At 57.5% G+C, this 25,921-nt stretch overlaps 1 protein-coding gene across 4 annotated transcripts in view; it reads left to right on the plus strand.

Moving 5' to 3' along the window:
- Positions 1 to 17,187, plus strand: part of KCNH2 (potassium voltage-gated channel subfamily H member 2) — a 33,993-nt gene extending 16,806 nt beyond the window's left edge. For 2 of the 4 annotated variants that reach the window (XM_037835827.1, XM_037835828.1), the window contains exons 3-15: positions 1,813 to 1,977; positions 3,116 to 3,550; positions 4,289 to 4,500; positions 9,231 to 9,659; positions 10,226 to 10,613; positions 11,036 to 11,235; positions 11,831 to 12,083; positions 13,289 to 13,482; positions 13,819 to 13,918; positions 14,410 to 14,682; positions 14,776 to 14,962; positions 15,363 to 15,540; positions 16,890 to 17,187. In XM_037835827.1, coding sequence (XP_037691755.1) covers positions 1,813 to 1,977; positions 3,116 to 3,550; positions 4,289 to 4,500; positions 9,231 to 9,659; positions 10,226 to 10,613; positions 11,036 to 11,235; positions 11,831 to 12,083; positions 13,289 to 13,482; positions 13,819 to 13,918; positions 14,410 to 14,682; positions 14,776 to 14,962; positions 15,363 to 15,540; positions 16,890 to 17,039 — 3,164 coding nt within the window. In that variant the 3' untranslated portion in view covers positions 17,040 to 17,187. Of the gene's footprint in view, positions 1 to 1,812; positions 1,978 to 3,115; positions 3,551 to 4,288; positions 4,501 to 6,081; positions 6,463 to 9,230; positions 9,660 to 10,225; positions 10,614 to 11,035; positions 11,236 to 11,830; positions 12,084 to 13,288; positions 13,483 to 13,818; positions 13,919 to 14,409; positions 14,683 to 14,775; positions 14,963 to 15,362; positions 15,541 to 16,889 lie in introns of those variants that run through there. The other 2 variants (XM_037835829.1, XM_037835830.1) reach the window with 2 other exon arrangements.
- The last annotated feature ends 8,734 nt before the right edge of the window (positions 17,188 to 25,921 follow it).

The raw sequence follows: 25,921 nt of genomic DNA on the forward strand, positions 1-25,921 counted from the left end.
TCCTGTTTAAGTTGGTATCAGAGGACCTTGTTCCACAGGATAAATCCTGATCTGCTTAATCCTCTCAGCTCCATCCCCAGTAAATCTTTCCCCGGCCTGGCCAGCATCCCCCTAGAATCTGGCCCTTCTCACCTGGTGTCTTCAGGCTGCTGCTGAAGCTGCTCCCATCACCTTCCCAGGGTTCAGCCCCCCAGAGGTTGGTCACCAAGCACCAGCTCCAAGTCCTGGGGGCTAGCTCGCTCCCTCGACTCAAATCACCACCACCAGCAGCTCCCCTGCTGCAGGCCTGAGAGCTGGGATGGGGAAGGGGTAGATATGGGGTGGGGGGGGGAGGTACAGAGGGGTGGGAGATCAGCCCAAGTAGATTACGGGAGGTAGAAAGGTGAGGTGATAGGATGGGCCAGGTTGGGGCTTTTAGGGATACAGCAGGACCACACTGTTAACCACCACCACCCCTTCCTCTTCCTTCTCCCCGCCATCACCCCACAACCATGAGCACCTCCTCCACCATCAGCATTGCCCCATCGCTAAGGTCATGAATCAGTGCCTGCCCCAGGAGGCATGATTCTAGGTACTGAGCTTGTCAAAGGGGATACAGACCCTGGGGATTTAGGCCTCTTCGATTCAGGTTCAGAGAAGACAGATGAGCCCGAGGTGAGCTGAGACAAGGAAAGGAGCCTCAACCCTGGGGAAGAGTGGGGAGAGGAGAACAGGCTTGGATCCCCGTAAGGTCTGTTGAGGAGGAACAGAACTTTAATGTCCCTTTTTGTTTCATCGAGAAGGACTTCCCTGGGAGCACTGGGTTCTGAGTTAAGCCTTAGGTGGAGCCTGAGAGTCTCCTTCACAGAAACCAGCAGAGAGGACAGGTGGGGGCCCATGTGCTGGGCAAAGAACAGAGGCAGTGGGGTCAAGTTTACCTCACTGCCATAGGGACTTTGGTGAACAGAAAAAAGGGAGAGCCTGAAAGGGAAAAAGCTAAGGACAGAGAGAACGACAAGGGCAGACGGACATGAAAGATCTAGAAGCAGTGCTTCTTAGACTCCTTGGTGAAGGATCAGTTTTCTTTATTTCTAATACATTGCAGACCAATGCTTTTGTGAAATACAAAATCACATGGTTGAATATTGTGGTGATGCCAAATTGCTGCAAAGGTTTTGAAGCTCTTGCTCTCAATTTCTATCCTTCTCTCATTGTGGACTGACACATCTAGAGAGAACAGACCCAGAGAGACAGATGGTAATAGCGAAGCTGCCGATAGTGTTTAGTATATGCCAGGCATTGCTCAAAGCAATTTAATCCCTACAACTCATGAGTAAAGAATTATTATTATTCCCATTTTACAGATGAGGAAAAGGAAGCTCAGACAGTCTAAAGAATTTAAGAAAAATGCTCAAATGATTAAAGAGTAGAGCCTTGCCTGAGGGAAAAGCAAAGATGAAATTGAGAGGACAGGGAAAATGAGATGAGAAGATGGAGCCAGAAAGGAGCATAAACCAGTGTGATAGAAGATGTGCACAGGGAAAGAGGGCTAGAGAAATAAGATGGGCAGAGTGGTGGTTGTGGGAGCTATGCAACCACAAGTGAGAACAAACAGGGAAAGGAACTCAGGCTGTCAGGCAGACAGCCAGGATGCAGGTCTAGGCAGCAGAGACTGTAGAGAGGAGGGAGCAGAGTACAGGGTGTGGGAGGCTTTGGGGGAGACAGAAGTGATCAGCCCTTTCAGGCTGAAGGGTCTGTCCCATCTGGCTTTCTGCCTAGCCCCACTGAGGGCACCCTGGTGCCACCGTGGCCGTGTCCCTCCCCACTCTGTAGGGAGTTGCTTCCTGTGCCTGGTGGATGTGGTGCCGGTGAAGAACGAGGATGGGACTGTCATCATGTTCATCCTCAACTTCGAAGTGGTGATGGAGAAGGACATGGTGGGGTCCCCGGCTCATGACACCAATCACCGTGGCCGCCCCACCAGCTGGCTGGCCCCAGGTAAGTGCAGCCTCATTCTTAGGCTGGCTCTGAAATATGTGGTCTCCTTTCCCTGGCCCATGAAGCTGCCCAAGGCCCTGCAGATTTGGAGGAGAGAACGTGGAGGGTATGGCCTGGTCCTGCAGAGTTGGAGGAGAGAACGCGGAGGGTATGGCCTGGTCCACTCGGCCCAGGCTGGACAGACAGGGGTGGAGTGAAGGATCAGGCCCAGAATCACAGATCCTGGAGGCAGGTCTTAGCCTCACCTGCTTGGGTTCCCAGTGCAGTATCCCCTAAGAGTGTCCTCTTTCTGGTCTGTGCTTGAACAGCCCCAGGGATGGGGACTCCCCCTACCCAGATGGCCACTTCTGAGCAGCTCACTCTGATCATTAGGAAACTGTCTTGCATGGGCCCAAATCTTTCTCTCTGTTATTTTTACCCCCTGGTCCTGGTTCCTGGATTGGTCAAGTCCCCTGCTGTGGCCTTGGCTAATTTAGGAGAGGATTTCTGAAAGGTTGTGAGGGGCAGGCTCACCTGGCTGGAGACACAGGGGCTGCCCCTCATCCCCTCCATGACTCAGAGGCGCACAGCCTCCCACCCCCTTCCCAGCTCTTTGGATTTTGTCCTCCCTCCCCCAAGTCATGGCAAAATATTTCACCCAAGCTCTAAAACACCAACGTTAATAAATCTTGCCCTACCTATTCTCCAGATGCCATTTGAAAGGCAGCAGCGTATGGGAAAAAAAGGCAGAGGCTTATGCTTCCATTCAGATGCAGGCTCTGCCATTGTGTAACCTTGAAACAAGTTTCCCCACTTCTTTATGCCTCAATTTTCTCATCCATAAAATGGGACAATACCCACCCAGCAAATCACAAGAATCAAGAATCTCTACCATGATGTGTGGCTCAAGAAATGGTGTTTGCTAGTATCATGAGTCTTAGATTAAGATTGTATTCTAGAAATTTCTTTGAAAATTGTTAAATTCTGTGTAGTGAGGGGTGGGGTTGGAGGGGTGACGGCTGCTCAGGCCCACCAGCTCCCTGCAGTCCCCTGTCGCGACGGGGGCGGGGGTGGTTCCAGCTCCTCTCCGCGGGCTGTTCATAGTCTCCAGGGATGCTGCGGGCATCCCCTCACAGCAAACCCCCTGCTCTCTCCCCAGGCCGCGCCAAGACCTTCCGCCTGAAGCTGCCAGCGCTGCTGGCCCTGACGGCCCGGGAGTCTTCTGTGCGGCCGGGGAGCGCCGGCGGCGCGGGGGCCCCGGGGGCCGTGGTGGTGGACGTGGACCTGACGCCCGCGGCCCCCAGCAGCGAGTCTCTGGCCCTGGACGAGGTGACCGCCATGGACAACCACGTGGCGGGGCTCGGGCGGGCCGAGGAGCGGCGCGCGTTGGTGGGCCCCGGCTCCCCGTCCGTCCCGCACTCGTCCCCTCGGGCACACAGCCTCAACCCCGATGCCTCGGGCTCCAGCTGCAGCCTGGCCCGGACTCGCTCGCGAGAGAGCTGCGCCAGCGTGCGCCGCGCCTCCTCCGCGGACGACATCGAGGCCATGCGCGCAGGGTCGCTGCCCCCGCAGCCGCCGCACCACGCCAGCACCGGTGAGCGCCGGCCCGACGGGGGCGAGTGCGCGGTAGGTGGGGGGCGGGGCAGCGCTGGGCCCCTGCGGGAACTGTCCCCTCAGGGGGCCTCGGCACCTCTAATGCCCACCGCGGCCCCGCCACTTCTCTACCCGCCATATCTGCCCTATTCTGGGACCTCAGCTTCCTCATTCTCCACCAAGTCTTGTGCGCCTGGGAGATGGAAATCCTATTAACTACTTATTTAATCCCATTAAGTGGCCTTTTACTCCATTAAATGTTCATTCATCCCATTACATTCTTTGACTCCTGGAGCCTTTGCTGGCCCGTGGAACTGGCTTTCTCAGGACAGCCTGGAGCTGGAATGTCCTTGGAGTGTCTGAGGGCGGGAGAGCCTTCTGGGTCCCTGCTACCACCCGCCCTTCTGGCAAGGTCCCATTGACCATTTAACAGCTCCCTCCTGGGGATCTTCTTCCTCTCCTGTGGCCTCTTGGTTATGTTATGGCATTGCTTCCTTGAAGTGGGGTGGGGTCTGGCTTTGCTGGTTCAGGACCAGGTTGCTTCTTTGTGGCTCTGCCCTTCCAGCTGGGATGCTGGTGTCCCCGTGTCCCTGAGCTGGGCTTCCCATTCACTCACCTGTACCCCCCCCCCCCACTCTGGCTGGGTCCAGTGTCCGCTCTGGCTCTTTATGTCTGTGACCAGCCTGCCCTTAGGCCCCTTCCCTGCTGACCTGACCCCCCTTTCCCTCTCCCACCCCAGGGGCCATGCACCCGCTGCGCAGCGGCCTGCTTAACTCCACGTCAGACTCGGACCTCGTGCGCTACCGCACCATTAGCAAAATTCCCCAAATCACCCTCAACTTTGTGGACCTCAAGGGCGACCCCTTTCTGGCTTCGCCCACCAGCGACCGGGAGATCATAGCACCCAAGATAAAGGAGCGGACCCACAATGTCACTGAGAAGGTCACCCAGGTAGGCGCCCAGCGACTTGGCTCTCACCCCACCTAGGAGGAGGGGATGGGATCAGGGAGGTGGGAGTGGGCTGAGGTTGAGGGGTGGGGGATGGAGGGGCCAGCCATTCAGGGCCCCTGGTGGGTGGGCAGACCTGTAGGTGGGGGCTGGAACAGTCTGAGAGGCCCTGGAGATAAGGCAAGCTGGAGGGAGGTTGAGAGGGATGGGCCATGGCCTTGAGAAGGAGCAGATACAGAGTGTGGCTTCATGGGGGGTGAGGGGGAGTGTGACTCCAAGGACACATGTGATGACAGGGCAGATGAGGCTGGGGAGAGAGGTCCTGATATTAGAGGGCCAGGGTGGGAGAAGGCAGCTCCAGGGACATGACAGTGTCTGGCCATAAGTGTGTGTGTGAGGGGAGTATTGGGGGGCAAACCAACAGGAGGCTTCAAATCAGACGGAGCTGTGGGAGTGGATGTCAGGAGGCTCTGATTCTGCTAGGCCAGGTGGAGGGTGGGGCCTGGTGCCATGAGTTATGGCCAGGATGGCTTGGGTTGTCCACTGCTGTCCCCAAGCCATGGGAGAGGAGGAGTTTTCTTCCCATATAAGGAGGGGAGGATATGGTGATGGGTGCAAAGCTATGAAAGATATGGAGACGTTCTGGAGTCCTGAGCCATAGAGGACTGCCAGCCTGCATTGTCCACCATGGCCCTCATCTGCACCCTTCCCCCGCCTGATTCGTCCAGCATCTTCTTCCCATCTTAGCCTTGGTGGGGGTGGGCAGGGGGTGGGCAGGGGGAGGTCGGGAGTGGAGATCCCTGAGTCCCATCTCCTGCCCAACCTGCAGTGAGCGAGCAGCGTGGGACGGTGGAGGACTCCTGTCCCAAGCCTGTCTCTCCTGTCTCTTGCCTCCCTCCCATCCTCCTTCCATAGCAACTCCCTGGGCCGGGCCTCCCTCGGCCCTCCTCCTGGCTCTGTTTCCGCCGCCTCTGGCTCTTTGGGTCCCTGCCAGGCCTCCAGCCCCTTGGCCTTGACTCCAGAACTGTTCCCCACACCCCAGTCTCCATGTCTGGCTGCCTACCCCTCTCCCCGCTCCCACCATGCCTCTCTCTTGCTTTCCAACCTGGAGCCCCTGGCAGCTGGCCGGCTCCCATGCCCGCAGCGTGTGTGCCTGCGGTGGTGTCGTGGATGTGGCGTGTGTGTCTGTATGGGTCAGGTGTGTACGTGTGTGTTCCTGGCTGTGCCGGCCACCATGGCTGTTCCTCCATCTCTGGATGTCTCTGTCCCACTCAGGCTCGGCTCGGCACCCAGGCCGGCGGGGCGGGGGTGTCGGGGAGACCATTAATCTGCGGTGACAGGTCGGGTTGCCGAGTGGCGGGGGAGGGGAAAGGGCTGCGGGAGCGGCTGCAGCAGGAGCCTGGGAGCCGGCGTGGGGGAGGGGGCCACCGGCCTGGCACTGGGCGGAGGGGGCGGGCACGGGCGGGGCAGGGCGGGGGAGCACAGTGTGGCAGGGTGGGGGTGGAGGACCGTGGGAGGAGGAGGGGCCGGCTGGAGGAGCGGAGGTTCCGACCGCTGCCGCCGCTTCTGGGCTGGCGGCAGGCGGGCAGAGCGCAGCACCCTGGCAGCCGGGCCCACACCAGGGAGCCATGGGCTGCCTGAGCCAGGTGGGCTGCTGCCCACGCTCACTGCCAGGGTGACCCCAGCCTGGGGGGCCCAGCCCCACCGGCCCTGGCTGCATGCCAGAGGCTGCCCTGGAAGCCAGTCTGCCAGCCTCTGGGGCACAGCCTGGGCTGGGACTGCTGCTGGGGAGCAGGTGGGGAGCTGGCCGGGCCCTCGGGCCCCAAGGCAGGCAGGCTGGGGGGAGCCAAGTCCTCCATGGCGGCCACAACAGGGAAGGCAAGCAGTACAGGGGCTCTGCAGCCCAGGGCCCAGAAAGGCCGGGTAAGGCGGGCCGTGCGCATCTCCAGTCTCGTGGCCCAGGAGGTAGGTGACCCCCAGCCCCAGCCCCTCCCCCTCCCTTGTGGGGCTGGGCCACTGAGGCAGGTGCCCAGCAAGCAGGGATGCGACCCAAAGGGCTCCGGCTCTTGGCAGGGCCAGGCCAGGGAGAGGGCTTCTGAGGAGCAGGAAGGTTTGGGGTTGGGGAGCCTTTGCGTCTCCAGCCCCACTCATCCCACCCTGGGCTCCTGCCCGCTTTTCTCTCGGACCTGGGTTGACAGTGCTTGGCTGGCCGGGACTTCCCCTCTCTCATGGCTTCTGGAGGCTCTCAGTCTTCCAGCTCAAAGCACAAAGGGAGGAGAGAAAGAGCAGGAATGAAATGGGCACACAGAGAGGATCGCGGGCAGATGGAGGGAGGGGAAAGAGCCAGCCTCCAGCTCCCATCCCACTTCCCCCGGCTGGCAAGGGCGAGGAGAGGACTGGCGGGCAGCAGCCAGGCTGGGCATGATGGCAGCAGGCACGGAAGGCGCTTGGGCCCCATTGCTCCCTTGCGCTGTGGGGCTGTGAGTGGACCCTGAGGTGGGCAAGGGAGGTGCAGGGTGCCTTCAGGGGTCCAAGGCTTGGAGGCTGGAGTCTGAGGAGGGCAGGGGTCAGAAGACACGGATGGGATATGAGGGCACGCTGAGCAGGGCTCCACCACTGCTGGGGAAGTCAAGGTGGCGGTGCCTGGGCTGTGGTCCCCAGGCTGATTACTCTCTAGACACCTACTGGGAGCCATCTCTCTGCCCCCAGTGACCATCTTGCAGAGCTTTCATCAGAGAGACCAGAGCAGGTGCAGGGCAGTGGGTGGTGGAGGGAGGACTGGGAGATGGCTCTGGGCAGTGAGTCTGGGAATCCTAACTCTGCCACCACCACCTCCTCCTGGCACCTGGGCTATGCCTCCAGGCTCTCTCTGCCTTGGCACCTCACAGCTGGGGAGCAGGTCAGGTGGGATTCTCCCCACCCATGGGTGAGGACACAGGATTTGGCTTCATTGAGCTCCACTCGTCTAGAAGGAAATGAGTCAGGAGGGGTTGAAGACCTGGCCCCAGGCTGTAAAGTCAGCTGGGGGTTGCAGAGCTGGAGCTGGCACTGGGTCTAGGCCTTGCGTCTGGGTCTGCCGCAGTCCTATGATACACCTGTGCATCGGGCACTGCTGGCCATGTCATGGGCAAACCCACAGGGCCTGGCCTCTCAGGCATGGGGAGGAGACCCACTCCAGGGGCAGCTATCTTCTTCTGCCTCCTTGTCTGCTGAGGCCCTGGCAAGTGTTTTTGTTAATCCTCTCTTGAAAACCTCCATGCCTTAAAGAGTAACTTGGGCTGATGGCAGGTAGAAGTGGGAGCCTGCGAGCCCTTCCACACCTTGCCCCTTCCTGCTCCAGTCCCCAGCTGCTCCCCTACCCTATCTTGTGCCTCTGGAGCGCCTGTGTCCACCCCAGGGTGGCCAGTCCCTTAGCCATGTCTTAACTTCCAGTTATTTCCTTTAAAGAGGGGTTCTCCAAACACATCAGGTAAAGGTGGGTCCTGGGGACCCCCAGCTTGAACATTAAGGGGAGCCTTTGGTGCTCTACCCACCATGTTCACCCCTAACCCAGGAGCCGAGGATGTGGGGGCCTTGGCAGTCAGTCCTGCTGGGAGCAGTGCCAGCAGCTTTGGCTCTCAAGGGGCCAGTTGGGGCTGTGAGTTAGGCTGCTCTGGGATGGCAGGGGCCAGACTGGAGGAGTTTGGGGATGGAGGCTCTTCGGTTGGGTTAGATGTCTGGGAGAGAGGAATTTGAGAGCCAGGGGGACAGATAGGGACTCCAGGGGGCTCTTCCTAGTTTGACTCGGGCAGGAAGAGTGATGTGGACACTGCCACGTGGTCTGGGTGGTAGGCCTGCCTCTGTCTGTCTGTCTGCTGCGGTGGTGGGCATTGCTCGTACCTGGTCTCTGAATGTGAGCCTGGGCAGGGCTGTGCATGTCTCACCCTGAGTGTTTGCCCCTTTGTATACACGAGGTGACTTTGTATACACATCTTCTCTGGGCTGGCTTATGTCTTCTTGTGTCGGGGAGAGGACCTGGGCTGCCCTGGTTCTGGGTGGAGATGGAGCTGGGAGATCAGCGGGCTGCAAGCATCTTGGTCTGCCCTTCCCGGGGAGGCCAAGGGGTCTGAGATAGAGGGGCTGGGATCTTTGGGCCAGTGGCACGAAGGGGCCTTGGGGCCCACAGTCCCTGGGCCCCCCAGCAGTGGGGCCAGCAGGGAACTGCAGTGACCAGGACTGTCATATGTGTGGAGACCATGGCTCCTAAGGCCAATGCTGGCAGGGAGCCTTCATCCTGGGAACATTTTCTGGTTGTATATAGAGAAGGTGGGTGTTTAGGGGTCTAGGCAAGCTTGTGTGGCAGGCATTATGGGTCACAGGTATGCGTCTGCGTTGCTTGTGGGGAGCGGTATTTCCAGGTGTTCCAGCAGTTGCCCTGAATTCAGTACACTAGGAACTGTCAGGCCTGCTGGCGCCATGGTTTGCTGGCTCAGCTCTGGAGCCAGGAGCTCCTGTGCTCATGGCCTTCTGGGAACTGTAGGCCCCAGGTCTGGCGTGGTCAGTTGCTGTGGCCACTGGCTGAGGGATGGGCATTCTGACTGAAACTGTTTTCCCTCCCTCCTTACCCTGCTTGGCCCCTTCTCTGGAGGCCCCAGTAGAGATGTCATGTGGCTTCTACCCATGGCCTGTCCTCCCCTGCCCCACCCTCCCATTGGGATATTGCCTCCTCACTTCCACCTTCCCCACCTGCCCAGGTCCTGTCGCTGGGTGCAGATGTGCTGCCAGAGTACAAGCTGCAGGCGCCTCGCATCCACCGCGGGACCATCCTGCACTACAGCCCCTTCAAGGCCGTGTGGGACTGGCTCATCCTGCTGCTCGTCATCTACACGGCTGTCTTCACGCCCTACTCGGCTGCCTTCCTGCTCAAGGAGACGGAAGAGGGCCCCCTGGCCCCCGACTGCGGCTACGCCTGCCAGCCGCTGGCCGTGGTGGACCTCATTGTGGACATCATGTTCATCGTGGACATCCTCATCAACTTCCGCACCACCTATGTCAACGCCAACGAGGAGGTGGTCAGCCACCCTGGCCGCATCGCCGTCCACTACTTCAAGGGCTGGTTCCTCATCGACATGGTGGCCGCCATCCCCTTCGACCTGCTCATCTTTGGCTCTGGCTCTGAGGAGGTGGGGTTGACAGGGAAGCAGGGAGTGGGGAGAGGAGAGGGTGTGGGAGCAGGGGCAGCAGGTAGTGGGGAGAAGGGGGTAGAGCGAGAATGGAGCTGCAGAGGCTTGGCAGATGCCCCAGCTAACCTGCACTCTTTCCTCCACCCTGTGCGGAGCTGCTCGCAGGGCTGCAGGGGTCCACGGGGAGCCTTTTTTGATTAGTCCACCCAAACGGGCCAGTGCTTTCTCATTCAGTGCCCTCTATGCTAGAGGACATTGGGGCTGCACACCTCAGGGTACTGGCTGCACCCTTCTGAGCTCTCCTGTTCCTCCTTCTCACCATGAGGATTGTGACCCCTCAGTCACAAAGCAAGCCCCGAGCTCCAGAAGACATCTGCACTGTGCCCAGTGCTGGGTCGGCCCTTCATCAAAGGCAGCTTCAATTATCAGGAGGAAGGTTCGGGAGGAAGTCTTTGGGGAGTCTCAGCTCAGATGCCCCCTCCCGGGACTGCAGTGGCCCCCAGCCCTCACGATCCCCCCTCCCCATTTGCCTCCACACTGAATGCCTCCCCCGCTCCCCCCCGCAGCTGATCGGGCTGCTGAAGACGGCGCGGCTGCTGCGGCTGGTGCGCGTGGCGCGGAAGCTGGACCGCTACTCGGAGTACGGGGCGGCCGTGCTCTTCCTGCTCATGTGCACCTTCGCGCTCATCGCTCACTGGCTGGCCTGCATCTGGTACGCCATCGGCAACATGGAGCAGCCCAACATGGACTCGCGCATCGGCTGGCTGCACAACCTGGGGGACCAGATCGGCAAGCCCTACAACAGCAGCGGCCTGGGCGGCCCCTCCATCAAGGACAAGTACGTCACGGCTCTCTACTTCACCTTTAGCAGCCTCACCAGCGTGGGCTTCGGTAATGTCTCCCCCAACACCAACTCGGAGAAGATCTTCTCCATCTGCGTCATGCTCATCGGCTGTGAGTAGGCCCCGGGGGGCGGAGGGTGGGGGAAAGCCGTGGCTTGGGGTCTGGGAAGAATCCCACGATGGTTTCCAGAGAGATGCAGGTTGAAGGAATGGGAGGATGCTCAAGGGGCCTGAGGACTTGGAGACCCCAGGGCTCACCGTCATGATGTGGTTTGGTGCTCTAAAATTTGAGGGCTGGGACCTGGGACACCAGAGCAGAAGTCCAAGGCAGGGCAGGAAGGAATTGCTGAAGGGCTGGTGTGTGTTTGTGTGCGCATTCTTGTGCTTCTGTGTGTGTGCTGACACGGCGACTGTGTGTTCTGTGTGCACGCGTGACTGTGTGTGTCACTGGCATGGTACAGGGGCTGAGCAGAGGGGCCCAGCGGGCGGGCAGGCACCCGGTGGATGCTGACGGCCCCACCCACGCACCCCCAGCCCTCATGTATGCCAGCATCTTCGGCAACGTGTCGGCCATCATCCAGCGCCTGTACTCGGGCACCGCCCGCTACCACACACAGATGCTGCGGGTGCGGGAGTTCATCCGCTTCCACCAGATCCCCAACCCGCTGCGGCAGCGCCTCGAGGAGTACTTCCAGCACGCCTGGTCCTACACCAACGGCATCGACATGAACGCGGTGAGCCCCTGGGAGGCTGGGCGGTGGGGAGAGCTGGCTTCAGGGTGGCAGCTGGAGTGGCACTGGAGCACTGTCTGGGGCAGTACTCGCTGGTTTAGAGGCTCCTCTGCAGGACTAAGAAGGACCCCAAGGTAGCACTGCCCCAATCCCACCCATGAGGAGCTGGGAGTTGGGAGAAGGAAATGAGCACGTCCATGGGCAGAGTCCTCGCTTGGGGCAGGCACTAGCCTGGACCCTTCCATGAGGGCCATCGCATTTAACCCTTAGTGGTCCCCAGATAATTATCAGCCCCCACACTTTACAAAGAAAGAAATGGAGGCTTGGAGAAGTGAGGTGGCATTCTGGAGGTTGCATGGGAAGAAGTGGTGGAGTGGGGATGGGTGCCCAGGCCCTTCCCATGACACTGGGGTCCAGGATGCGTCCCCCAGGACTCTCTGGGGCTTGGGTCTGGCCAGTTGCAGGCAGCTCACCTGGCCTGGGGCTTGGAGAAGGAAACAGGCTGGGAAGATGCTTCCCCGTGATGAGGGCTGGGCTGGGCTGGCGGAGCTGTGGGGGTGTGGGGTGGGGGTGTTGAGCTGGCCCTGGCCTGCCCCAGGTGCTGAAGGGCTTCCCCGAGTGCCTCCAGGCCGACATCTGCCTGCACCTGAACCGCTCGCTGCTGCAGCACTGCAAGCCCTTCCGCGGGGCCACCAAGGGCTGCCTGCGGGCTCTGGCCATGAAGTTCAAGACAACGCACGCGCCGCCAGGGGACACGCTGGTGCACGCTGGGGACCTGCTCACCGCCCTCTACTTCATCTCCCGGGGCTCCATCGAGATCCTGCGGGGCGACATTGTGGTGGCCATCCTGGGTACTGCCGGGAAGGGGACTAGGCTGGAATGACCTTGGAGAGGTCACGGGCCTCAGAGGCTGCAGTTGCTGGGGCAGTGTGGACCTGGGACAGCCTGCGAGGAACGTGGGCTCCTTTAATTCACCCAAACTCAGGCCCTGAGAGGTGGGCAGCAGAGACAGGCTCCACATCTGGTGGGGCTGCTGGACTCGGGGGCTCCCCCAGATTCTCCTTCCCTTAGGGATATCCTCACAGGCAGCAGCATATCCTGCTTCCTTAAAGTGGGTTCAAATCCACATCTGCCAAGGTGGATGGTAGGGGGAGAGCTGCTGCCTCAGAGGCTGTGCATTAGGTTTTATTAAGGGGGCATGTAGTTTCTCTGCAGCCTCATGTGGGGCTCCTCTTGGTCCCCAAAGCCAGGGTGGTCCTGTCCTTCTCCCTCTCCTCCCCCTTCTTTCGACCCCACTTGCCTATGTGGACAGGTGGGCCTGGGCACTGACCTCCTGCCCCCTCTGGCCTCTTCCTTGGCCTGTGCTTCAAACTCTCGAACATGACCCCTGTAGAAACTTTAAGATTTTTGTATCTCAGTTCAGTACAAACACATATACTCATTCCACAAACAGTCCCCTATCCCCACCCCCAAACACAACCAAAACCAAAATTTCTCTCTATAATGCTAGGCCTTACTATGTGTGACACGTTCTGGTATTTTCTGTTCTATGGTATCTGGAACTGAGCAGTTCTGTTTTTTTTCAGTACAAAAACCAAGCAAAGATTAGTCTTGATTCACTAAGGTGATGCGATCTGTCGTTTGAAAAACACTGCTGATGCAGGTCACTAGTTAGAAAAGGAGGATGTTTGTGGGATTTGGGGGTAGAAGTGGAGTTAGAACCTGAGGAAGTGAGGACCTCGGGCAGAGCTGGAGCCTCCAGGCTAACTCAGCCGACCCAGTGCCAATTGCTGGAGATATAAAGGTCTGAGGCCTTGGCCCTCTATGCCGTAGGGTGACGCGGTCCCCGTCCTGCCTGCTGGGAGCCGAGGGAGGCTGTCACTGCGGAGGCTGCCCTGCCTGTGTGTGCGGGATGAGGCGGGCAGGGCTGGGCCCGAGGGGAGCTGCCCAAGAGAAGATGCCCTGGGCCCAGGGTGGGGAGGGAAGAAAGGTGCCTGCTGCCTCTAGCTCCCTCCCCATGGGAGCTGAGCCCTCCCTCCTCTCCTGCGGCCTCCAGGAAAGAATGACATCTTCGGAGAGCCTTTGAACCTGTACGCACGGCCTGGCAAGTCCAACGGGGACGTGCGGGCCCTCACCTACTGCGACCTGCATAAGATCCACCGGGACGACCTGCTTGAGGTGCTGGACATGTACCCTGAGTTCTCTGACCACTTCTGGTCCAGCCTGGAAATCACCTTCAACCTGCGAGACGTGAGTGAGCCACCTGGGGTGGGCCTCAGAAGGAGAACCGGCTTCTGCTCCCAACCACGTGGCTGCGCCTTTGCTGTGTGACCCTGTGTGCTGCTTCTTGTCTCTGGGCCTCAGTTTCCCTGTCTGTCAAATGACATCCTAACCAGATTGGCTACTTCCCCAGCCTCCACCCTTGTCCGGGGCAGAGGTCACATCTGTGGTGAGAGTGTTTCCCCACAGTGGGGGCTCCCAGCCCATGCCACCCTAGTCTGTGTTAATTGCGGTGGGAGGTGGTCTTGGGCCTGACTCTGGCAGGGCTGGTGAGCACAGAAGGGATGACACTGTTCTTGGTTCCAGACCAACATGATCCCGGGCTCGCCAGGCAGCACCGAGCTCGACGGTGGCTTCACCCGGCAACGCAAGCGCAAGCTGTCCTTCCGCAGGCGTACGGACAAGGGTGAGGCCAGGGAGGGTGGGGTCGGGCCCCTCCCTTTGGTGGCTCCCACTCCTCACCTTTAGCTATCTAAATGTTGCCCAGCTGTCACCTCCTCCAGGCAGCCGTCTCCAGCCCCCCAGGGCAAGGGCAGGGCTGAGTGTTCTTTGGTCCTCACAGGGGAGGGGTCTTGGTGGGTGCCGTCTCAACTGGAGAGGGGAGAAGAGGTAGGACACAGGGGCGAGAGGGCCAGGACGGGGCTGAGGCCCACAGTGCTGATTGCCCTGTGCTTGGGCAGCCAAGGGCTGGAGAGACCTCCTCTTGCTCCCAGAGAATTCCTGGTCTGGTTGAGAGATGGGGGGAAAGATAACAGAAGAACTAACTGGGAACCAGTCAAGCGTCCCGCCACAGCCCTTTCCCAGGCCTGCTTGTGCCCCCCTCCCCCCCCCCCCCCTCCCTCCCCTCCTCTTCCCCGACTGCTCTCCTCTTAGAGGCCCGTTCTCTGTTTCCCACAGACATGGAACAGCCAGGGGAGGTGTCGGCCTTGGGGCCGGGCCGGGCGGGGGCAGGGCCGAGTAGCCGGGGCCGGCCGGGGGGGCCGTGGGGGGAGAGCCCGTCCAGTGGCCCCTCCAGCCCCGAGAGCAGTGAGGATGAGGGGCCAGGCCACAGTTCCAGCCCCCTCCGCCTGGTGCCCTTCTCCAGCCCCAGGCCCCCCGGAGACCCGCCGGGTGGGGAGCCCCTGACCGAGGACTGTGAGAAGAGCAGTGACACTTGTAACCCACTCTCAGGTACGGGCCGGCCGGGCTGGCTAGGAGGGCCCAGTGGGGGCGGGCAGGGGCTTGGCCTTCACTCCGGGCCTCATCCCGACTCTCCGGCTCCAGGAGCCTTCTCGGGAGTGTCCAACATCTTCAGCTTCTGGGGGGACAGCCGGGGCCGCCAGTACCAGGAGCTGCCTCGCTGCCCTGCCCCCACCCCCAGCCTCCTCAACATCCCTCTTTCCAGCCCGGGCCGCCGGCCCCGGGGCGACGTGGAGAGCAGGCTGGATGCCCTCCAAAGGCAGCTCAACAGGTAGGGCCCACCCCGGGCCCCTGAGCTCCAGCTCAGCCCCCCATGCCCTACGTGTGTGGGGGTTAGGGGGTGGGGGGTAGGGATTTAAAATCTGGGCATGTGCATGATCTTGGTGTTTGTGGATATGGGTTTATGGCAGTATTTTAGGGTACAGGGAGGAGCGTCCACTCTGTCTAGGCTTGTCCATGTGTTGGGCAGCTAGATCCTCTCCCTCCATCTGGAGCTGAACTAGGGACAGCCACCCGCAGAATGAAGAGTGAGCCTGGGGTTGACCAGCCGAGCCCTCAGTGGGATGGTCCCCGAGGCACAGTTAATGGAATATCCACTTCCCTTGAGACCCCAGCCACCCTCCTCCCACATGGTCGACGTGCTTGCCCTCCCCCCTCCTTCTCGTCCCCAGGCTAGAGACCCGGCTGAGTGCAGACATGGCCACCGTCCTGCAGCTGCTGCAGCGGCAGATGACGCTGGTCCCTCCCGCCTACAGTGCGGTGACCACCCCAGGTCCTGGCCCCACCTCCGCCTCCCCTCTGCTGCCCGTCAGCCCTATCCCTACCCTCACCCTGGACTCACTTTCTCAGGTAAGTACCCCAGCAGGGCCCCTCACAGCACCCCCAGCCCTGCATTTGCTGCCCAGATCCCCCCCGCCCCCAGACCTGTTTGGCTGCCCTTTCTGTGTGGCCTGTGCCCCCGCCTCCTCCCACCACGGCTCCTGCTCTCCTCCCGGGCTGTCTTCCCGGACCAGCCATGGGGGAAGTGGGGGGAAGCCCCCAAACAGCTGAGTGGGTGGAATTCAGCATGCATGAGCTGTGGCCACCCCTCTCACCTCTCCCAAATAGTACATCTACTCGCTGGGCTTGTATCACGGCCTGTGCGGTCCCCAAGGATCGTGGTCCCCCAACAAGGAGAATGAGATTGCACTGGGCTGTGGCGTTGAGGGGGGTGCTATGTGCCCAGGGAGCCCCCCCCCCCGGGTCTGACTACGCTGCAGTCCCTCACGGCTGGGTCCTCTCCGTGGCTTTGACACTTCCCCTGCTCTGGAGATGGGGCCTCAGCTGCTCTTTGTCCTCTCCTGAGTGAACGTGCCTCTTCCCGGCCTCCTGAAGTACAGCAATCGCCAACCCCCCCGCCCCGCCCCAGTTCCTCAGGGCCCTGAGAGGAGATTTTTCTGGTTACCACCAGAGGCGGCCTCGGATCTGCTCCCGCTCTCCCCTGGCATCCGCTCCCCCTCCCATATGCTGCCTGCTCCTGTTTGCAGACACCAGGGCCCACGTCAGCAAATGTGCCAGTCTCCCTTCACAGCCGCCCCCGCAGAGATCTCACCAGCAAACTCGTCAGCACACACAGACCCCCTCCTGCTCGCCCCTGGCACCCTCCCTGGCCTGCAGAGGCCCTGGATGCCAGCCCACCTCTGTTTCTAGGTCCCTGAGTTCTTTCTAGATTGGAGGAAGGAACCTTGTTTCTCTTTCTGTCCCAGCTTCTGTCCCAGCTCAGGACCCTCTTATTCCCAGTTGGTTTTGGATTCAACTGCCATGTTCCCTGAGGAAGGAAGAGGCTACGGCCCTGAATTTGCCCTGGGCCCTGGGCAAGGCACCCTGAGTTAGGTAGAAACTCCCCAGCTGCTCTCAACGCCCCTGTTTGGCACCTGCCCACCAGGAGTTCATTTCTCCACTTCCAACCTCAGCATCTACTCTTTGTGGCCCCTGCCCTGGTCTGTCTGCCTGGACCCTTCTGTTTGTCCCCTCAAGCCCTTCTCCCTGTCCTAGACTTCCCTCTGTCCACCTGATCCCGCTCTCTGTCTTCCTATCCTCCCTCTGATTGGATGTGCCCCTCTATCACTGGAGTCTCCAGTGTGTCTTCTGACACTGTCCTCTGTCCCTTCTGTTCCTCCATGGGCTCCTGGCCTGCTAACGCTCTGTGTTCTTTGCAGGTTTCCCAGTTCATGGTGTGCGAGGAGCTCCCCCCAGGGGCTCCAGAACTCCCCCAAGACGGCCCCACTCGACGCCTCTCCCTGCCGGGCCAGCTGGGGGCCCTCACCTCCCAGCCCCTGCACAGACACGGCTCAGACCCAGGCAGTTAGTGGGGCAGCCAGTGTGGACACATGGCTCACCCAGGGTTCAGGGCGCTGCCTGGGCCCCTCCCCTCTGAGGCCCGGCTCCAGGAGGACCTGGCAGTGCAAGTGGAGAGGAATGCGGTGGCACAGCTCCTCCCTCAGCCCTTGGGACCCTCTCCTCCTACCATCTCCTGGGCCCCAGTGGGAGGAGCAGAGGCAGGGCCGGGCAGTGGCCAGGGGGTCTGTGGTCCCCCCACTGCCCTGGGGGCATTAGCTGGTCTAACTCCCCGGAGGCATCCAGCCCTGGGCCTCAGGCACCTCAAGGACTTTTCTGCTATTTACTGCTCTTATTGTTAAGGATAATAATTAAGGATCATATGAATAATTAATGAAGATGCTGATGACTATGAATAATAAATAATTATCCTGAGGAGACTCCCGAGGTCTGGGAGGGCATAGCCCTCAGCACACTGCATCCTGTGTTCACATTTCAGGACACACACGTGGGTGTGTGCATTGCCCATCTGTGCAGGAATGGGGTGTGTCAGACGTGTGCACAGAGCCTGGAGGGGCCACCCCGGTACCAAGGTGTGGGGTGTATGCAGGGGGGTGCCGCAGACACAGTTTACCTCCAGGGCCTGGATTCAGTATAGTAGAGAACCACCCTGGACCCTTTTGAGCTTGGACGTAGCCCACAGGGATGGAAGAGTTGGAGTCCAGCCCCTCAGGATCATGGGTAGCAACTGACTTCCCAAAGCTGGCCCCGCACAGACACCAACTCCGGTTCTACACTTGTCCCCCTTACACAGTGCAGCCCCACGGTGACCCTCACCTGCTACCATATCGAGCTTATGCCCCCTACCCCGCCCCAGCTTGGCCTTGACTCACACTCTGATCCTGTATCACGGGCCCCCACACTCGTTTCCCCAAGCTCACCTGATGCCTGGCTGCAGATGGACTTTGCCTCCTTGGTCACAAGAGGATCTGTGCAAGCTTCCGGGTGGCTCATTCCCATTATTGGAGAAATAAGTCAGGATAGATGTCTGGGGGCAGGGAAGGGGGTGTGTGTGTTGCTGGGTCTTGTGAGTTCACAGCCCTGGAGGCGCGGCGGGTGGAGTGGCCACTATGGGGTCAGCTGCTTGCCAGCAGGAGGAGCCGGTGGCCACCTGCAGGCTCCGCCGGGACGGGGTGACTCGATGGCGATGGCAAGGGTGCTGCCTCCGGGCTTTCTGGGTCCCTCTGAGCTGCTTCTCGCCTAATCGCAACCCCTCCCCCTTTGAGGTGGGTTGTGTTAACTCCGTTTACAGACAAAGAAATGTGGCTGGGACGGTTTGGGCGCTGGGGGAGTCAGAGCAGCCTGGAAGGGTCTTCCCTGCTGTCCAGAGCAGGGAGCAGAGAAGGGAGGCCCCTGGTTCCCTCACCCAGAGTCCAGGTGCCCTGGCTGTGGTGGGGGTGGTGGGGGGGGAGCAGATGGGAGTGACAGAGAGGTGGGCCGGGCTGAAAGGGCAGCTTTGTGCGGCAGGATGTGCATGTGTGCATGTGAGTGTGAGCAAGTGCCCATCTGCATGTGGTCTGGGAGTTCAAACCCAGGCCCGTCTTGGTGGGCTGATGTGTGAGTGCGTGTGCAGATGGATTCTGGCTGAGGGGATGCACTAAATTTGGGCCTGGCCATGCCCGTGGGCTGCAGAGAAGAGCAAGACAGAATTTCACAGCCTGGGGCAGGAGACAGACAAACACAGGTAGGTAAGGACCAAGATGAGGGTGGCAGCGAGAAGTAAAGGTACAAACGAAGCTCAGGTTCACCCCCACAGTGGAGATCTATGAGCTGGGTGATGAGCCCGCCCCAGGTCACACCACTCAGTGTCCAGGGGCAGGGGTGGGGATGGCCTGAGCTAGACTGGGTGGGATAGGGGTGGGGACCAGCCAGGTGAACCAGGGCTGGGCGTGGGTGGGGACAGGGAGGAGAGGGAGGGAAAGCTTTTGTCCCCCCTTTCAAGATGTCATGTATGAGCTGGTCATTTCTTCTCAGGCACTATGCCAGGCACCTGCCACCAGCTGAGGGCACCACCTGGGCCCTGGAGGCTTGTTATGGCTTTGGTTCTCTGAGGGAATGGATGCGTGGGGGTGGGGGTGTGGGTAGGGGGAGGGGGTGAGTGCACATGTCTGTGTTGAGATGGGGACTAGGCTGGGCCCAGTAGGCCAGGCCAGAGAGGGAACTTCTAAATGCTTGTCCTCGATTGGAAGCACACGGGTCAATCCATTCAGTCCAGTTTGACTTGCTGCCAACAGGGCTTAGACACCCTGAGCCCTGCATCTGGCCGTAGGCACCCGCTGAGCTTTGAAGTTAGGTGAGGACAACAATCACAGTGGCTCCCCTTACCAGTGCCTGCCAGGCTGGAGCTAGGAGCTTTGCACATTGTGTCCTTTAATCTCCAAAACAAGTGGAGAGATGGGTATCGTTATTCTGTACCAGGAGAGTAGGGCCCAGGATGTTTAGTGTCTAGTCCAAGACCCCCAGCTGGTAGGTGCAGGTCTGTCTTGTGTACCCATTCAGGCTGCCATGGGGTGGGGGTGGGGGTGGGGGTGGGGGGCACACCACTGAACCCATGTCTGCTGACTGCAGGGCTTGGGCTCAGACCTGAGCCCTGGGGAATCTGAGGCATGTGGGTGGCCACTGTGAGTGGGGAGTACAGCCCAGTTTTTGGGAGTCCAACCTGGAGACTCTCCCCAACTCCCATGACCTGCCTGCTCTGGGCCCTCCCCTCACCTGGCCAGGTGAGAGCCCATTCTTCCTGCAAGCCTGAGGATAAGCTCAGCCCAACATGCAAGTAGTGCTGTAAGCAATACCAGTGCCTGTGACCCTGGGGCTCTCGGTTGGGCTTGTGAAGATCAAGTTCTTGGGTAGGGTCTGAACAAAGCAGAAGGCTGCCTAGACCACCCAGAGTGCGCCAGGCCGGCTGTACCTCACGGGGTCTTTACTCCATCCTGGGACCTGGGAGGTTCAGGAATGATGGGGAGGGTGGGTGGAGCTCCCCCATCTGTAATTCTGCAAACCCCCTCCTCCCACCCCAGCCAGCTGGAGCGAGGCAGATAGACTGTGTGGCAGGTGTTTTCGCTTCACATGTAGCCCTTTTGAAGTCCACCTCAACTATTTTTTGTAGAAATGATCAGTAACGACCCTTTGGAAGCCTGGGAGAAGGGATGACAAAGAGGCAACTCATTCCTGGGGCTCAGGAAGAGAGAAAAGGAGGCTGTGTAGGGAGCCACCCTGAGCCACTCTGCACCCTAGGCCGGTCCCCAGGTCAAACAAACGGGCTGTTTCCTCCACTAGCCTGAAGGCAGGCCCCTAAAATACAAGCTCCACGAAGGAGGGATTTTTGCCTGATTTTGTTCGCTCATATGTTTGCAGGGACTATAATAGTGCCTGTCATGGATACGTGCTCAATCAAGATTTTTGGATGAATGAATGAATGAATGAAAGCACTGCCTCTCTCCCTGGTCCAGAGTCCTTGGGAGTGAACTAGGCAGGGGCTGGTAGGAGCAGGAAAGGGGCATCTTCCCAGTGCCCAGGTCCCTTGCCTTGGGGCTTCCTCCAGGTCACCATGCTCTGTCCCTTGCCCATTCTTATGCCTGAGCTGCACAGCTTGTAGGTGAGGAGAGGAGAAATGAGATAGTGGACTGGAGGGGTAAGATTGGTAGAAATATACTTTGTTATATTGTTTTGATTTCTGAACCATGTAAACATATTAATATTCAAAATAAAGTCTCATACAAATTCCGTCCACTGCACCACCCTGGCCTCCCCTCCCTCACCTGGGCTTCCTGAGCCACAGGGACTTTGATGGTGGGGGCAGGGGCAGGCCATCCCCTCATGCAGAGACTGGGCACCCCACTGTTGGGAGATGTATTAGCCAGTGTTCCCTAGGGAAACAGAACCAACAGGAGATGTCTGGAAGTGTTCTGAGATTTTATAAAATTGTCTCATGCAACTGTGGAGATGCACAAGTCCAAATTCCATAGAGCAGGCCACAAGCCGGGAACTCCGATGACGGTTTTCAGTGAATTCCCAAGGAGAAGATGGCTGGCTGAAGTAGAGATGAAAATTCTCTCTTGTGACTGCTGAAATAATCACTTCCCCTTTTAAAGCTTTCAACTGATTGGATGAGACGTCTCTCTTTGCTGAAGGCAATCTCCTCAGTTGATTGTAGATGTAATCAGCCATAGATGCAATCAACTGCCTGATGATTTAAGTCCATGAAATGGCCTCTCAGTAACGATTAGGCCAGTGTTTACTTGACCAAACAACTGGGAACCATTACCTGGCCAGGTGGACACATGAACCTGACCATCACAGGGGATCATTGGGCAGAGGCTGGCAGTGTGGAGCTGTCATCCAGAGCTGAGGGTTCTCCCAAATGAAAAGAACCAGAGGGGTGGGGTGGGAGCTGGAAGGGACTGTGGTGGTTGGGGAAAGAGGTCCAGATGGTTCCCAAAGCCCAAAGGAAGAGCTGCATCAGGGCCTGGGAGTGGGAGCACAGACCAGGGTGGGGGAGCAGGAATCACAGGCAGGACGGTGCTGCCTCTCCCGCCACCCCCCCCCCCCCACCTGCTAGGGAACCCTAGGAGTGCAGAGGCTACTCCTGTCTGCATCCAGCTCTGTGACTACAGCCACTGCCCACCTGTCCAGGTGCAAGCTTGCCCCTCCCCACCCAGCACCTGCCCTTGAGCTCCCATTTCTGCTTGGCCTAGGTAGCGGCACCTCTCACATTTCATGGACAAATAGTAATTGATATTCACTGAGCACATCCTTTGTGGCAAGCATCATTCCAGGTGCCTGAAACTGAAGCAGTGAGGCTGAAGCAACTTGCCTGAGGAAAGACAGCTCAGAAGAGTGGAGGTGGAATTTGAACCCAGGCAGTCTAAATCATGAGCCTGCTGGCCTACCCTTAGACACACTGCCTCTCTTGCTCTAGGGACAGTGACCAGAAGGACTATCGGAAGTTTCTGGAATTCTAGAACCTTCTCTCCCTTGTAGACTTTTGTACCTTCTGCTCCTTTCTCTGGAGCATCCTCTCCTTGCATTTTGGCTAATTCCTTCAGTTTGGGCTCAGGTAAGGCTTCCTTTAGGAAACTTCAAGAACCTCCTTTTCATCCCCCAAATCCAGCTTGGTAGCCCTTCTGTGTTACCTGGCACCCCCTACTTTCCCCACTCAAGCTCTCCACACTGAAGTGCCTCCTGTGCTAGACTGTGAGCTGCTACAGGGCAGGGACTGTGTCATTTGCCCCTGGCTCCCTTAGCACCGGGCACAGCTACGACTCCCAGAGAGCACTCAGTAATTTGCTAAATGAATATTTCTGGTTTTTGTTTTGTTTCGTTTTGTTTTTTGTTGGTAGTGGTTGGCAGTAAAATCCCTAAAATCAAAAAGGTCTGTGTACTTGTCTTGGAGGGCAGAAGGGAACCCTGGAGCTGGGGGGCTGTGTTCTATGCAGCCAGACCTGGTGTGAGGGCTCAGGCAGCTGATCTGGCTGGAGAAGGGGCCCTGGGCTCTCTGCACTTCCTGAGTCTCCTCTGCTGAGAGTCAGACTGGAGCTTGGTTGTTGACATTGTCTATCCCCTTCTTTTGGCTCAGCTCAGTGCTTTGGAATTGGTCCTTGCTCTGACTTACAATTAGTGATCTCCCTCTGAACTCTGGCTAGCTGTGGGCCTCTTGGAGCCTAGATGGACATCTTTGTGATGGTCACTGCTCACCTGACCCCTTTGGGGTTTCCCAACCATAGCTGAGGTCACCACCCCCCTGAAATGCCATGTCATGCTAGCCTGGCTATACCCCAGAGGCAGCCCCCACAGCCAGGTTATTTTTTCCAGGGTCTGTTTTGCCACAGTGCAGGGGACTGGAGGTCTTGTTCCAGGCCCCTCCTGCCGTCCATCTGCCTGTGTTTTCTGAGTAGAGGGACCTGACGTGCCCAGGTGCTGAAGGGACAGGTCATTTTCTCTTCTGGGCCTGCAGGATAAAGCCTTCCATTTTAGCTCCGCACAGAGAGGCCTCCAACAGATGTTCTCAACTTCCTTTCCAGAACCTCCTGCCCTTATGCCCTACAGGCCTTACACTCCAACCACACAAGACTGTGTCTTGTTAGCTGTGCTTCTTCCCCTCGTATTTGCCTAGCCTGTCCCTCTTTTGTAATGCACATGCCGTCTTGCTTGGTCTGGGGAAATCCTTCCATCTTCAGGTCCTCGCTCAGCGGTCACCTCCTCTATGAGGACTTCTCTAGATTTCTCATTTGGCTGAAACCTGCTCTAGCACTTTCTTCATACCTCTGTTATAGCCCTTACCAAATCTCGCCTGGTTTTCTTGTCTGTCTTCCAAAAGGGGGAAGGGCAGAGGGTTCGTTGTCTTTGCATCTGCCCCCACCCTCTGCATCAAGCACACTGCCAGCAGCTGGTTTTTTGAGTTTTGCACGGAATGGAGAAATGTTTCCTGGCCTGGAATTCACCTTCCTCTTAGTAGTGCGGCCCCTTTGATTGTGGCGGCCTCCCATTCCCCACCCCCTCTGCTGTGTCCCCTGGGGAGTACTGCCCCCACCCCTTATGCAACATGAGTGCAAGAGTAGATACAAGTGCCAATCTCTCTCTCTCTCTCTCCCCTATAGCACAATTGAGATAGGGTGGCATTTTAAGAAAGCCATGATTAAATATTTAAAAAGACATTGGGTGTGAGGCATGCAACTAGCTGAATGGACCTTGAGGACAGTATGCTGAGTGAAATAAGCCAGAAACGAAAAGACAAACGTTACAATTCCTCACTAACATGGACTAACTATAATGTCAAACTCTGAGAATTGAATCTGAGAGCATAGCTTATCAGGGGAAGGCTTATTGTAAAAGTTCCTAGATTGTAAGCTCTTAGAGCAGTTATATCTATTCCTGAGTTGCAATGGCTATTTCTAAATTCTGAGATGCTGTGCTCTTTGTGTATAACCTGGTCTGTTCCTGGAACTTTGGGTACCTGTGTGACACATGAGTCTCAGAGCCAGAGTTTGATAGCTATGAATGTCGGTATTACCCTATACAGCAACTGTTAAAGAAGTTGAAAAAGAATTCAGACTTCAATTCGAGATATGAATGAAATAAACTTGGTTAGGACTAAGGTAAATCAGACTAAAGGGTAAGGATGATACTGACTGGGTTTTAAAACTTCAACTTCTGTGTGAGACCAAAGGGAGAGATGTTTATCTGGTGCAAAATCTTTATTTTCTGTAGCACACTATATAATTTAACTTGTATGGTCAATTTATTCAAACACCATAATTACATGGAAACTTGAATAGGGAGTGAGATCTGGGTGGTTCATACAGGTTAGTGTGAAGCCTGATACATCCCAAAGTAATTCGGGCAGAGAATAAAAATGTATTTGCAAAGTCCCCTTGAGGGACCGGAGAAAAATGTGGAACTATTAAACTTCTCCACCTGGGGAATTCCTGAGATTCTCACAAGCACTGGGGACTGCTGGTTTAGAAGAATGAGTCCTCAATCTTGGGCTTGCCCTTATGAAGCTTGTTTCTGCAAGGGAGAGGCTAAATCTATTTATAATTGTGCCTAAGAGTCACCCCCAGAGAACCTCTTTTGTAGCTCAGATGTGGCTTCTCTCTCTAAGCCAACTTGGCAGGTGAACTCACTGCCCTCCCTGCTACGTAGGACATGACTCCCAGGGGTATAAATCTCCCTGGCAATGTGGGACATGACTCCCAGGGATGAGCCTGGACCTGGCATAGTGGGACTGAGAAAGCCTTCTGGACCAAAAGGGGGAACAGAAATGAAGCAAAGTTTCAGTGGCTGAGAGATTTCAAATGGAGTTGAGAGGTCATTCTGGAGGTTATTCTTATGCATTTTATAGGTATTCCTTTGTAGTTTTTAAAATATTAGAAAAGCTAGAAGGAAATACCTGAATTTGTTGAACTGCAATCCAGTAGACTTGATTATTGATGATGAGTGTGTAACTATATAGCTTATATGGTGTGACTGTGATTGTGAAAACCTTGTGGCTCACATTCCCCTTATCCAGTGTATGGACAGATGAGTAGAAAAATGGGGACAAAAAGTAAATGAATAAAAGGGAGGGGGATGGGGAATATTGTATGTTTTGGGTGTTCCTTTTTACTTTTATTTTTACTCTTATTTTAATTTTTTTGGGAAGTAATGAAAATGTTCAAAAATTGATTGTGGTGATGAATGCAGCACAACTATATGATGGTACTGTGAACAATAAATTGTACACTTTGGATGATTGTATGGTTTGTGAGCATAACTCAATAAAATTGCATTAAAGAAAAGACAATGGGAACAATGGTGGTGGTAATACAGAGACTCGGAGCAAAAGCATGAAGGCTATTCAGTTTACAAAAATATGTGTTTTGGATCCTTCTGTGGCTGCTTCAGTCTGGAGACTCCTGGGCTCTGTTCTATCCCTTACGCTCTGAGACGGCACCTTTGTGGTCTCAGTGGCTGCGTGAGGCTTTGCAGGCCCTTTGCTTGGGTGTCTTGCTCCCTGTTTCAGTTCCCAGCTTGGCTTCTGCATGGGGGCCTCCAGCTCCCCAGCTTGCTGCATGGCTGCTCATTTGTCTTCCCGTGGTCATGGCTAAGAGAGATTCCAACTTGGGCTTTTCCATTCCAGCTTCAGGTCTGTGGGGCCCACCTTCTCCCCCAGGGGGGGGACAGTGCTATGGGAAAGGAGACCAGGATTGGCCTTGCCTCTCAGGTGAGACCTTACACTGTTCATGCAGGAAGGGGTATTTCCTCCTAGGCGTCCCAGTGGTCTGATGACACAGTGATCATAGAGGGACAAGCACAGGGTGTGGGTCTATCTCAAGTGCTCAAACATGCTGAAATAATTTTGAAGCACAGGGCCTTC

This window comes from Choloepus didactylus, chromosome 5 (genome assembly GCF_015220235.1).
Source record: "Choloepus didactylus isolate mChoDid1 chromosome 5, mChoDid1.pri, whole genome shotgun sequence".
Classification (NCBI taxonomy): Eukaryota; Metazoa; Chordata; class Mammalia; order Pilosa; family Megalonychidae; genus Choloepus; species Choloepus didactylus.